Consider the following 14,650-nt stretch of genomic DNA (forward strand, 5'->3'; position numbering starts at 1 on the left):
GGATTCAAATGCAGATCTCTATGACTACGAAGACCATGGGCTTTCTAGTCTACCAGTGGTTCCCTGCTTGTGAGGAACGGCCTAGAACTGGGTCAGGATCTTTTCAGTGTGCATGGCAAACATCTGAATGGCTTTTTAAAACAGACAGCAGGGCCAGTCCCCGGTTTCTGGTGCTGTCCTGGGGTCTATGCTTTGATAACTATTATACTATACCATTCTAGGGCCTTTTTACATTCTTTTAACAGTTATCGTAAAGTCTTCTTTTGTGACTTATGAGTATGCTGGTGCACAGGTTATTTTTGAACCACAAATATGTATCTGAGGCAGTAATACCCAACTCTAAAGAATGGTTTGGAATAAATCCATACCCTGCCCTTACTTTCTGCCATCTTATTCATAATGTTAATAGACTTAGATCTAGAAGGTGACTACATTATTGCAGACTTTTAGTTCACTATCATTTAAGGGGTGGATTTTATTAGGAAAACGTACCTCATGTCCTGTTAATTAATTAACTTGGTGATGAGGAGGAGGAAATTCCACTAATGGAAGGCAAATGGAATATTTCTTCTGCTCTTTAAATAATCAGCCCAGGAGGGGGTACAAGAAAAACAGCATTGAAAAGAAAAAGATCACAAATGTCACATATGACAGGAGGTCAGGGCATATTGATGATAAGGTCTGTTAATAAAGTAATTTAACAGGACTCGAGCTTCCTCAGTATCTTACTTCATCCAGGGTCATCCACTCATGTTGCCCAGGTAGCTGAAGCCACACTTGTAATCTGGTGGTTTTGTTACTGCAGAGGCAGAGACATCTGTCTGAATACATACAGGGTACTAGCTTTGTTAGTACGTTCACAGCCTACAGACCGTCAGAGTCCGTCAGAATTTCATGTAGATAAATTAGTACTCTGGGTCTCAGATCCCTCATCTAGACACCAGAAGATTTAGAATCACTCTCCTTCTTGGAATCTAAGGTTTTGATGCTATAGATCAAGGATAAAGGAAAAAACTGTCTTGGTACTACACAATGAAACACATCTGACCACTGTCTTCACAGTTAAGATAATCATCAGTAAGTTGCCAAGTGCCTATATCTTAAAAACAGATCATATGTAAAATAAATTAGACCAGTCATTGCCATCTAAAAATTTGACAGCTAAAATTAAATTACAACTGAGAAATACAGAGGAGATACAGACCATGGTTCTTAACCATAAAATGAAAATCTAATAAAGGGGAGCAGGGTCTAGCTCAGTGGTAGAGCATGTGCTTATTTTTTAAGCACACACAAGGTCCTGGGTTCAATCTCCAGTATCTCCTCTAAAAATAAATAAAATAAAATAAGTACGTAAATAAATAAACCTAACTACCCTCCCCCCTAAAAAAAGAAACTCTAATACAGGGTTTTAGACCAACTCTCCAGGAAAAAGTACACACATCTCTAAATTTCCTAGTTTTAGCAGGCATAGGACTTCAGTGCACCCCAGAGTAAGAGTCAAATGGCAAATAGTGAGTACATCAGTTATATTACAAGGGCGATTCTGTTTGTACAGCAGGTCTCAAAGAAGGAACTACAAATGTCTCACAGGTCAATAGACATTTGATTAGATAAAGACATTCTTAAATGTTATGAAAGTTCTAGTGTAAATGGTTGCTTCCCCCATAAGCACTGTGTATATGACTGAGAAGATCAAAATCCTTGCAAACGTGTGCTGTTGTGGGCAGAGAGAGGATACCAGGAGTTAATAAATAGGATCTAAGAAACCGCGTGCTTGAGAATAATTGTCTGATCGCACAACACTGCCACTTAAACAAAAATAGCTTGACGGATTTCCAGCTGAGCTTTGAAGAATTAGTCCCCTAAACATCTCATCTGGACTTGTGGATTACTGCAGGGCCTTTCGGATGTTAAGACGTTAAATGCTTACTGTCTTCTATTTTAACATAGGTTTCTGTTCGAATCAATTTAAATTGTGTTCATCCCACTTCTTTCTTTGCCTTCCCTGCCCACAATAGTTCTTCTCTTTGTTCTTACAGACAGACAGCACCATCCGGCCTGGGGTCACAAGTACAGCTGAATGTGGAGGTCCTCTGCCAAGAGCTCACAGCTAACATAATGAGATTAGAAAAGGTGACGGCTTTCTTTCCCGTGCTGGGGACAGTCGCAGTAGTACCTGTCCATGGCCGTAGGTCAGGGGTTACACACTCACTGGTGTGCAAGCAGGTAGGGTAAATGACCAAACCCAGCCAGGGAATTTTCCACAAATAGCTTTCAAGATTATTTTCCGTGTTGGTTGATCTTGTGGTTTTCCGCATCGGTTAGAAATAATGCTCTGCACCACAGGGCCCAGCAGGAAGTGACAGCTGACCCAAGGCTCAGGGGAGGGACACAGCAGGGAGTGTCCCGACCAGAGAGGACAGCCCCAGCTCCACCCAGGCTGACTGGTGCCACACACAGAATATTGCATGCAGTCTCTATACCATACGTGTCATTATTTCCATCTGACAAAAGAACCAAAGTTTCAAGTTAACTTGCTCAAGGAGACACACCTCAAAAGCTGGCAGACCTGGAAATTTGAACCAGCTCTGACTCCAACGTTGTGCTTAGAAGCCCTCTGCTTTACTGCTCCTCAGAACCCAACCTCCGGCTCTGAGAATAAGGCCACTGAACAGTGGGGTGAACAGGAGTATGTAGGCATGCCAGAAATATTCCAAAGCTAAACCAAGTTAACATCGCTTACTTCTCCTTTAAGCATGTCTGTCCCTTTCCATCTGAGGCTTTGTCTTGACCCTTAACCCTGAAGGAAAGGTTTACAGTGAATTGTTCACATCGTTGGCACCAAAGCCCAGTATCTGGTGGCTTTCCTTAATAGTGCAGTTAAGCTCACTTGAGAACATGAAATACAAATGAGTCAAGTTATACTTGTCCTTCGATACTGAATGGTATGTAGCATGTAACCAGTTAAGTATGTAGAGCAAAGGAGTTGGCAAACTTCTGTTCTAAACCAAAGCATGACAGATCATTCCCACTGAATCACTGTATCTGTGGGTAACCTTGGAAATTTTTTCTCTTTGAAATCCAGAATCAACCTAGAGAAGGTACGGGGTGGCAACCAAAATTGTTTCCCTTTGGAAAATGTTAGTTGCTAAGAATTGAGGATTAAAAAAAAAAAATTCTTTGATGAAATGTTTGGCTTCCATGCTGACCTAGAGAACAGGGTGGTGGTAGTTTTCTCTTTCGCTCACTCTGGCATGCGGTGGTGTTCTTTGGACCGGAAGCACCCGGAACCCTGCTGCTCTCTTTTGCACTTCTTCCCACTCTCCTGCTGGGCCTGGTGGGGACACCACATTCCACAATGAGGGACTCGAAAACAGGAAAGCTTGTCCACTGCAGGCAGGCAGCTGGCTCCATCTTGTGCAGGGCTTCAGACAGAGCCCAGCTGCTCAGCTAGGAGGCGGGCAGGACCAACAGAAACCTTGGTCCCGAAGCAGAAGAGTGGATTTAGGGTCAAAATGCACCTGTTGAAGCTGTAAAAAGTCCTTAGCTGCACACATTGCTCACAGGGATCTTGGCATAAAAACAGGCCACAGTGTTCTTGTTGCTGGGTCTGCTCACGCCCACCCGCCTCAGGCGGTCTGGCGGTGCCGCAGGAGCCCAGCACGGTGGGCGGACAGCAGCTGTGGGAAGCTGGAGCCAAGTCTCGGCTCTGCCTACTCAATACCAGCCACTCCTGCTCCGGCAGGGACTGCTCACATCTCAGCCCCATGACCTGCCCTGCATGTAATATCTCGATTTCTGTCCATGGCATCACTGCCCTTTCAGTCCTCGTGGGAAATTTAAGAATAATTTTTAACTCCAGGCTTTTTCACTTGTCACTGATAGACCAATTAGTTGACAAGTCCTGTACAATCTAGCTACCAGTGTCTCCTCAAATTCTCCGTTCCGGCCCCTCCTGCCAGTCTGATAGTGTGAAATCAGATTTCAGTATGGTTTTTGTTTGCACTTTCCTGATTATTACTGCACTTGAGCATGTTTTGATGTATTTGTTGGCCATATGGATTTTCTTCTATAAATTGCCCATTTATCTCCTTTGTTTTATTTTTGGGGTTGTTGTCTTTGTAGGTGTTTTAAATATTTTGGATGTCTTTTATTTTATTTTTTTTTCTACCTTTCCTTTTCTGCTTTTTCATTTATCTTTGGTCCTGAGGTATGGGTAGGGAAGACATGAAGTAGGAATGTGGGTGATAAAGGCAGTGCATTCTACAGGTAAAGAAGTAAATACTTTCTTAGCACTGGAAATGGCATTACTGGTGGAACAGTGCAGAGGAAAGAGTATAAACTCTGGAGTCGGATGTCTGTTCTTTTCCCTACTCTGCCGCTTATGAACTGTGTGACTGGTCTTGTTACATAAATTCTCTGGCCCTTTGATTCATGTATAAAACCCGCCCCTGGGTGGTGGTGTGTGGTTATGGTGGGCACACATGTTCCCGGCACATGCTGATTAGATCTCTTCCTCTTCATTTACCCTGTGTGTGCCTGTCCTTCCAAAAGAAGACTATGTTCTCTTTCTTTTGTTCCACGGGGTTCCCTACTCCCATCACAATATTGGTTCTTGGGAATTCCTAGTTCGTTTACCCAACAAACATTTACCAAGCATATTTTCAATCCCCAACACTGTACTGTGGTCTTGAGATCCAAAGATTGCATGGTCCCTGTGAAATTCTCAGTCTTCTGGGAAATGTATCTGACCCTGTGAAATTCTCAGTCTTCTGGGAAATGTATCTGACGGGGGTGTTCATTATTTGTGGTGTTTGTCTGATTCAGACCATCAGATGGACTTTGTCAAAACCAGCTTCCCATTGTCACTGAATGCATCTGGGTCACACCTGGTGTTGCCTGAGCTTTTGTTCTGTTTCTCTTCGTCTCTCCTGACATTTTCATCTTTGTTCCACTCTTTCATTTTTCACCTTGTCTCTTTTCATTTTAAAGTGGATTGTCAAATAGAATTCTATTCCATGACAATGCATTTATTTGCTTGGTCTAAATTTAACCCATGTGTAGCTTTTTATTCAAGGCAGAATAGATTAATCTGAAGCATTATATAGGCCATAGCAAATATGACCTTAATATACTCCATTCTATTTAATAACAGGAGCTTTTCTCTTATTATTTCAAGATACAAAACAACTTACAAAAGCTACTTGAGAATGGGGACTGACCGGCCAGACTGCTTGGGCTAATGGAATACCTCGCACTTCCCTTTGAAGTAGGTGCTCCCCGAGGTGTTCTGGTGGAGCGCTCCCTGCTGGCCGGAGGAGCGAGCGGACGGGCAACCCCAGCCATGCTTGCCCCTGGAGGTCTCTGGCTCAGGACAGGGGGAAAGGGGGACAATTTTGGTTCCTGTGCAATAAAAGTGGACCTTGACTCTCTGAGGACATTTTCAGTATTGCTGCCTGAAGAAAACAGACCCATCTCTGGAGGTCTCAGGAAGGGCCCAGTGGACACTCTTGGATGAGTATGATTCAGTTGGTTATTGTGACTGTGTCAGCAAACACACTCCACTCCATGCCTTTTAAGTCCTACCCACGTTCCTCTTCTCCCCGTATAGCCCGCTTAACCAGCCTTCAAACTAAAGGATATATCATGTGCCAACAAACTTGATATGGTCCTTGAAAGAATTTGCCATGACTTGCCAAAAAAGTGAAGAAAAAAAAAAAAAGCTCTAACGGATAGATTTGATTCAAACAAATAACATTTTTAGTTTTGGGGTCTTTTTCCTTCTGCTATTATGTTCTGGTTTAAGTCACCTTGTATCTTCTCAGTTGAATATTGGCAAAAATATCAAGCAAAGCAGATTAAACTATCCCGTTTTATGTTTTGTTCCTCTAATACTTAATAGGACTGATTCTCCCCAGATCACGAATCTGTGAGACATGAGACTAAAGCACTAAATTAAACTTACTTTGAAACCAGAACTAATCTTTAAAACAAAAAGTATAATACTGATTTGAAACCGGATGAAAAACATTGAATTTTTAAGAATGTACATGGACTATGTTCATTTCGGAACAGGATGTCCGTAATTAATGCTGAAACCCAGTGCAGCATGATGATAGCATGTTTTTCTCTTTTGCTGACTAAAATATGTAACTGGTGGTTTGCTAACTTCTATTTACCATGTGGGTTGGCTGGTTTTTATTAATAATTATTTAGGTACCCTAAGATCTGTAATATAAAAGATATTCCGTTTATCTACAATGCATTTTATAATCATTTCTATGAAATGTATTTTGTTTAATCAGATAAACTAACAAGTGAATTGGCTACATCATTTGTATTTGCTAGCCTGCTGCACAAGAACTGTGCCTGGTGCACCCCTGGCTTTGAATAAATGCTCATTGGCTAAAATGCCCAGCCAGCACTGTGTTTTGTCAGTTTGTAAATCCCTTTAACTAAGACAACATGCCTTTTAACTGCTTCTCACCTCCTTTTTCCTGCTTCCAATTGGCCCATACATCTTTCCTCCCAAGTATTCATTTAAAACAAAATGATTTAAGGTCTTGGGTTGCAATGATATAAGGGAATGAAAATGAACTTTGAAATCAGAAAACCAATGCTTGATTCCTGAGTCGTCATTTTATGAGTTATGTGATCTTAAGCAAAATATCTGGTCATTTTCCCCCATTTTATTGATGAGATAAAGGTACCAATGAAAGTGCCATTGTGAGGATTAAATGTGATAATGTCTCTAAAGCACGTCGCCATGTGAGGCAAGTAGTACACTCCTAACAGGAACCACGTTCATTCTTTTAAATGTTTGCAGTCTGACAATCCAGTCTTATGAAAGTTCTGTCAGTGCTTTATAGTTAAAATCCATTAGAGATTCAACAGTGGATCAGCCACCTCTGGAGAGAAATTTTACAACTGTATGAAGAGCCTTTAAAAGCTTCAAATTTTACTGAATTCATAATCTGCTATCCAGGAATGTATCCCAAAGGAATAAGCAGAGATCTAGTCAAAGATTTATATATAAGAATATTCTTTGAAGCTTTAACAGCAAAATATTAGAGACTCTATTCAATAGCTGAGCAGTTAAAGTATGTCACTATTTAGAATTGTCCAAAAATGGCATAGAAAATAGCATTAAAAGAGTAAACATAAAACTATAGGGTATGATCCAATGCAGTAAAGAAACTCCTACATGTGTGTGTACACATACACACACACACACGGAAGCACATATACATTAACTTTCTATAGTTCCTAAATTTTGTATAATGACCAGCTGCTACTTTTTAATCAGATAAATTGATTAAAAATATTAAGTGGAATCAGATCTTATAACTGCACTTCCCCCTGTCCTGCCCCCCATAAACAACACTGCCGCTAGTCCTGCACCAAGAGGCACTTTTTTTAGAGGTTTTTTCCAACAGCTGCTACAGCTGACTCTTCCAAAAAAGAGAGAAAACACTATCATTTCTAGATTTAGTTATTATTTTTGCTTTGGGGATGTTGCTGCCTATTTTATTTTTGTGTTACTAGCTCCTAGTCAAAATCGAGTGCAGGTAGATCTGAATGGTGACAGCAGGTCACATGTCTGCATATTAACTACAAAGGAGAAAGCAAGCATCTAGGATTTTTCACCCTCCACCTTCTAGACACAAAAGCAGGAAATTCCAACACAGGAAGGAGTTTCAGATGCCGAGTGGCCAAAACAATAGCAAATGCCTACCATACACCTTGCCCTTTAAAACTGAATGTTACCTTCCTAGAGTCAGAAAAACAAACAAAACTTTAAATACATTCTATTTTAGTAAACAGAAATTACGAGTCTTACAAATATAAATGAGAAATATTATTACTGCCCTCTCAAGCCTCTAAGATACTTTCCGAAATACATGCCGCCAACACTCCAAGGCATTTCCTAGGTATTCATTTATGAAATTCTTTGAAACCATCCCAGACACATTTTTAAAATGCCTTTTCCTTGCCTTCCACAACTCATCTCAATTCATAAATTCACTGGAGTCAGACTGAAAGTTTCCCACTTAGATGTGAACTGTGTTGTATGCTGGTTTGCTTTATGTATCCTGAACAGTTAAATCCAGTTGATACTTTCCTTATTTATTTGTTTCTGGTGATCTAAAGGTCGTGGACACTAACATGTTAAGGAGCACCCAGGTGATTTTTGCTCTCAAGCATTTTCTCAAAGTCAAAATTCTACTCATCAGTAACAGTTAATTCTGTCATTTGGGATCTTCCTACAAAGGAGCTCAGTGATACAATATTCTTTTCATACACTTCTTTTAAACCTATCCCTGCTAATAATGATGAAACTACCACTTCTTGACTTTAAAAAAAAAAAATGAGACATTAAATGGAGCATCTTTGACCACTAGGTTTATAACACTTTCATTTTTTTCCAGATGCTAAGCTTCACCCAAAGCAATCTGCAGATTCAGTGCCATCCTGATCAAAATTACAATGCCATTTTTCACAAAAATAGAGCAAACTCCTAAAATTTGTATGAAATCACAAAAGACCCAAATAGCCAAACAAAGCAAACTTGAGAAAGAGGAACAAAGGAGGCAGCAACACATTCCCTGATTTCAAACTTTATCTACCAAGCCATAGGAATCAAAACAGAAATGATCCTGACATAAAAACAGACACATAGGTCAATGGAACAGAACAGAGAGCTCAGAAATAAACCCACACAGATATGGTCAATTTATGACAAAGGAAGCAAGAATATACAATGGAGAAAGGACAGCGTCATCAATAAATGGTGTTGGGAAAACTAGAAAGCCACATGCAAAAGAATGAAACTGGACATCTATCTTACATCATACACAAAAACTAACTCAAAATGGATTAAAGACTTGAAGCTAAGACCTGAAACCACAAAACTCCTAAAAGAAAAACATAAGCAGTAAACTCCTTGACATCAGTCTTGGCAATGATTTTTTGGATCTGATATCACAAGCAAAGATACTAAAAGCAAAAATAAGTGGGACTATATCAAACAAAAAGCTTCTGCTTTTTAGCAAAGGAAACAAAATGAAAAAGCAACCTACAGAATAGGAGAAAATATTTGCAAACCATATATCTGATGGGGCTAATTAATATATATAAATGATATATAAAGAACTCATACAATTCAATAGCCAAAAAAAAACAAAAAACAAAAAACAATCTGTTTAAAAAATGGGCAGAGTATCTGAACAGACATTTTTCCAAGGAAGATATACAGATGGCCAATAGGCACATGAAAAGATGCTCAAAATCACTAATCATTAGGGAAATGCAAATCAAAACCATATTTCACACTGTTAAAATGGCTGTTATGAAAAAGAAATAACAAATGTTGGTGAGGATGGAGAAAAGAGAACCCTTGTGCACTGTTGGTGGGAATATAAATTGGTACAGCCACTATGGAAATCACTATGAAGTTTTCTCAAAAAATTAAAAGTAGAACTACCATACAATCCAGCAATATCACTTCTGGGTATTTATCTGAAGAAAATGAAAACACTAACTCAAAAAGATATATACACCCCCATGTTCACTGCATCATTATTTACAATAGCCAAGATAGGGAAACAACCTAATTGTCTATAGATGGATGAATGAATAAAGATATATACACACACACACACATACACACATAAATATATATATGTATATACACACACACACACAAAATATACACAATGGAATATTATTCAGCCATAAAAAAGAATGAAAATTTGCCATTTGTGACAATATGGATAGACCTTGAGGGCACTATGCTTAGTGGAATAAATCAGACAGAGAAAGAAATATCCTATGATCTCATACATATATAGAATCTTAAAAAAGTAACAACAATACAGATACAGAGAATAGTTTGGTGGTTGCAAAAGGCAGGGAGTGGAAGTGGCAGGGGTGGGAATGGGTGAAGAGGTTAAAAAGGTACAAACATTCAGTTATAAAATAAATAAGTCATGGTTATGTAATGTTCAGCATGATGACTATAGTTGATAATACTGTATTGCATACTTGAAAGTTGCTAAGAGAACAGATCTTTAAAAAGTTCTCATTACAAGGAAAAAAATTGTAACTATATGGTGATGTTAACTAGACTAACTGTGGTCATCATTTAGCATATACACAAGTATTAAATCATTATGTTGTACACCTGAAATTAATATGATGTTATATGTCAATTATACCTCAAGTTTTAAATAAGAAAAGAAAAAAAGAATTTGCTTTTAGCTGCTCCTGCTAAGGAAAAATTCTCAGTGTTTGCTTTTAATCTTCTAAGTGGCTGCTCTAGGTCTAATTCTGTCTTCTTGGGAAGAATATTTCCTCAAAGAACATTTTTTAAACCAGCAAAGATATATATAATGTTATAATAGTAAAATGGATGAGCAAAAAATTATACGGTAACTTCTAGGTAAAAATATTCAGCCTTAAGGACAAATCCCTGGAAGGGAATACAAAGTAACAAAAATGCTTGTTAAAATGGTGAAATTATGAATAGTCATCATCTCTGGACCTACACAGTGCAGGCTCTTGTCCTTCCTTATCCTTGGGCCCTGGTCAGGCACTGATCCCTTTACCCCTTCGCCCCTTCTCCATTCAAAGATTATGACTGCGCCTCCTATTCCTTCTTGTCTGCACAGGCATGGGCCAGTAGGAAGTAACAAAAATCTTCCCCAGAACTCAGAGCTTGGGATTGCCTGCCCTAGGATGAAAGCTACTTTAGTTAGAGTGCAGTCCAAAGCAGTAGAAATAGGAGAGGGATAGGTTTGTTAGCTGCCAAAAGAAATGTATCTGCAGTTTTGTCTAACAAACATTGTCCTAATAGCATTCCGATTTGTTTTTTTCTAATCTTTAACACCTCTATTAAGTAAAATGTATATACAATAATGTACACACGTTTAAAATGTAGTTTTTGACATAAATATGTTCTTGTGAAACCATCACCAGACTCAAGATTAAAAACACACCCATCACCCAGAAAAGCAATTCCTCTGCAAGTTCTCTCTTGTGCCCCCTTGACAGCCCCCATCCTCAAGCAACCCCAGATCTGCTTTCTGTCTATATATATCTGCATTTTCTAGAATTTTATATTAATGGAACCAAACAGTATCTATTTTCTTGTCTGGATTCTTTCATTCTGAATAATTCTTGTCAGATTTATCTACTTCTTGCCCCTTTCAATAATTTATTCTTTTTTATTTCTGAACAGTATTCCATTGTATATATACACTGCAAATTGTTTACTCATCAGCCTGTGGATGAACGTGTAGGCTGTTTCTAGTTTCTGTTTATTACAAATAAAGCTGCTATGAACACTTCTGTACAAGCCTCTTTCTGGACATACACTTTCATTTCTCTTGGGTAAACACCTATGAGAGGAATGGCTGGGTCATAGGGCAGGTATATGTTTAACTTGTTAAGAAACTGTCAAGCTATTTTTCCGAAGTGTACCATCTAACATTCCCACCAGCAGTGTATGAGGTGCCAGTTCCTCTCTGTCCTCACCAACTTGATATGATCAGTCATTTAAATTTTAGAGTTTCCGCTCTAGGTGTGCTGTGGTATCTCATTGTAGCTGTAAGTTGTGTTTCCCTAATGACTACTGATGTTGAGCATCTTTTCACGTGCTGTTTGACAGCATCTGTATACCTTCTTTGGCAAGGGGTCTGTTCACATTTTTTGCCCATTGTTTTATTGGACTATTTCCTTATTACTGAGCTTTGAGGGTTTATTATATATTCTAGATAAAAGTCTTTCATCAGAGATGGGATTTGCAAATACTTTCTCCCAGACTGTGGCCTGTCCTTTCACTCTCCGTGTCTTTCAAAGAGAGCTTCCCTCCTCCTGAATACTCTGCTCTGCAAACTCTAGTCACCTGGGCTTTCTCCCACCTCCACCTCTGCAGCCCCCTTCTCCGTGGGCTCCCTCCCTGCGCCACAGCCTGAACGCTCTCTCCAGGAAGTCAGATGGGGCAATCGGAGGGCTCACCTCAATTGTTTCTCTTCTCTCAGGCTTTAACTGTCCTTCATAACCTGATCTTGAGCGTCTTGAAAAATACTGTTTATATATTTTGTCTGGATTTTTGTTTGTTTGTTTCAGGTGTTAAAAACAAATTTAGATTGCCTTGAAAATTCCTTGAGCAGGCAAAAAAAGTTTAGTCATAGTAGCAAAGCTCAATTTAGTTTATTCTACAAGACTCACTTGCCCTGGGTCATTTCTTGTTTATGCCTCTGGAAATTATAAGCAAAAGTTAAACTGTTTCTCAAGGATGATGTGAGGTCAACACTGACCAGTTCTATCATTTAAGAAAATTTAAATATTATAACCAATCACTATGAAAAAGAGTCACTGCCTTCCCACTGTGTAAGCTGCTCTGTAACAATATACACCCGAGCCTCAAAGCAGAGCCTCATTCCTTGTTTGGTTTGAGTGCTCCTGGATCATGAACTGTCTTTTTGGTGTGTGCATGATAAAATTCTATCACTGCAGTGATTTATTGGTTTTACTTCAGCTGTTGTTCAACTTTTGACACACCTGAAGTCTAATCTAGTCCTGTTACTCCATCTTGGATGGAAATAGAATTCCCACACCAGAGAAACTTTAAAGTCAAGGACTCTGAATCAGTCCTTGAAAAAAAGAACTGTCAATTTGCTGACAGAAAGGGGAAACAGAACACTAAGATACCATGGAGGAAACAACCCCAAGTGTGGGGAGAACAGGAGAGAAGTGGCTGAAACTTTCAAAGCTTAGAAGTTCAGGAGGGGCTCCCGGGGCTGAAAGCCAGCCCCCACTACCCGGCAGAGGGGGCACCAGGTGGCACTGACGTCGCGGAGGGGGTGTAAAGAGGCTGGTTCTGCAAACTAGGAAAACTGCAAATTGGATCCAGCTGCCGCTCCAGAAGCGCACTGCCATTGCCAGGCTGAAGATGTGAGGATAGGGGGACACTCAATGGAACAAGAAGTTAAGAAGTTCTGAGGGGGCGAACAGGACCGAGCGATCCCTTTCACCACTTCCAGCCTCATGGGCTCTCCCTAAGGCCTCCTGTTAGCAGAATCTAACAGGGAGCAACTGGCAAAACAGAAATATGGTTTGAAGTCTCAACATTAGCATCACAAAGCAGAGTCTAGAAGCGCCGGCTTCCAGCTGGGACAGAATCCCTTCAATACTGGCTACCAGCCACTGGGTTGGCTACGCAGCGTCCATACACATCCCTTATGAATATAAACGTGAGCTCTCACGCGACCAGAAACACCACTGTTTCTAACGAAACGCAACTACACTTCATACAAAGGAAGATACTCATCCTCACCTGAAAATGGTGAGATGCAAAGTCCCGTTCGTTGTCTCCATCTTTGTGACACAGCAACTTGCACGAGCCGTGTGAATACGCGGCCACCGCCGGCCCACACCCACCGCAACCTCTTCCGCCTCCGCCTCCTCCCAGAGACCCCTGCTTTCCTCCTCCCCACGCCCCGCGCCCAGGTGTTCTGTGGGTCCCGGACTACGGATCATTTAATCAATCAAGGAGTCGCGAAAGGGGGCTGAGGACTTGCTTCCCTTCACCGCGCACATCCCGGCACTCAGCAACAGCCCGCAACTCTAGTTCATCGCGGGTGGGGAGGTGAGCCAGCCCTCCCAGGTGTCCAAGGACTTGCACATCCTGCCACCCTCTCTGACCCCCACATCACCCCCACAGGAGCTCATTCCCTGCCTTATGAGGCTGCCCAGTAGACCCTGCAGCTCCTCTTTAACTGTGGGAGCACAGAGGAGGCATCCAGTTGCCCTTGCCGAGGCCCACTCACCAGACTGGGCTTGCCCTCTTGGACCCCTTCTCCAAGGAAGAAGGTGCTGGCCTCAGTCCTACCGGCCTGGGTGAGCTGGCAGCCATGCAAGCAGTTTGAAAGGCTAGACCTGAAACCTTGGGAGCCAGGAGGGCAGGAAGAGGAAGAGGAGCGAGGACCCGCCCTGCCTATCTGAGCTGAGCCACAGAGCTCCTCACCCAGGCCCTGCGGGAGAAGGCAGGCACCCAGCCCTGCAGGGCTACTGGGATGGCTGCACATCCTGCTTCAGGAAGACCGCAGTGACCCATTCCCTGACCACAGGGACGGTTGAGGAAGAGAGTACCTGAAGCGGGCAGAAGCAATCCTGTCCCAACCCCCGCCCCCAGGAGTGGACCGTGGCTCCCAGGCCTCCAGCCCTGCCAGCCACCTCCTTCTCCTCTCCCTGGTGCCTGGCCCTGTCTTCTTGTCTTGTAACTTGAGGGGCCATTTCTTTATGTAACTGGACCAAGAACAGAAAAATAATTATTTCAAAGCTCCTCCAAAAGTTTGAATTACAATAAAATAAAATAAATTAATGCAACTAATTATTGTTAATTATTCCTCAAATTTGGTCACAGTGCCATCTGACTATTCCATTCCCTAGTGACTAAACTGTAAAGTTAGCTTCCAACAAAACTGATATAGAGTATTAAAGGGAATAAAGAGAAAAGAAGAAAATTGTTACTATACATACATTTACAATATACATACCACACAAATGCACGCACATACAATCACACACACACAAAGCAAGAAAATATGCACACCTGCTATAGTCTTCATTTCTGTAACTAATC

The 14,650-nt window shown here is 41.0% G+C and overlaps 1 protein-coding gene and 1 pseudogene across 6 annotated transcripts in view; both read left to right on the top strand.

Moving 5' to 3' along the window:
- Nucleotides 1-6,616, top strand: part of GRAMD2B (GRAM domain containing 2B) — a 100,206-nt gene extending 93,590 nt beyond the window's left edge. For 5 of the 6 annotated variants that reach the window (XM_032476621.1, XM_032476622.1, XM_014564942.2 and 2 more), the window contains exons 13-14: nucleotides 2,043-2,136; nucleotides 5,183-6,616. In XM_032476621.1, coding sequence (XP_032332512.1) covers nucleotides 2,043-2,136; nucleotides 5,183-5,224 — 136 coding nt within the window. In that variant the 3' untranslated portion in view covers nucleotides 5,225-6,616. The remainder of the gene's footprint in view (nucleotides 1-2,042; nucleotides 2,137-5,182) is intronic. The other variant, XM_006191450.3, reaches the window with a different exon arrangement.
- A 5,029-nt stretch (nucleotides 6,617-11,645) lies between these two features.
- LOC116662690 lies at nucleotides 11,646-14,388 on the top strand (annotated as a pseudogene).
- The last annotated feature ends 262 nt before the right edge of the window (nucleotides 14,389-14,650 follow it).

Source organism: Camelus ferus, chromosome 3 (genome assembly GCF_009834535.1).
Source record: "Camelus ferus isolate YT-003-E chromosome 3, BCGSAC_Cfer_1.0, whole genome shotgun sequence".
NCBI classification, from domain to species: Eukaryota; Metazoa; Chordata; class Mammalia; order Artiodactyla; family Camelidae; genus Camelus; species Camelus ferus.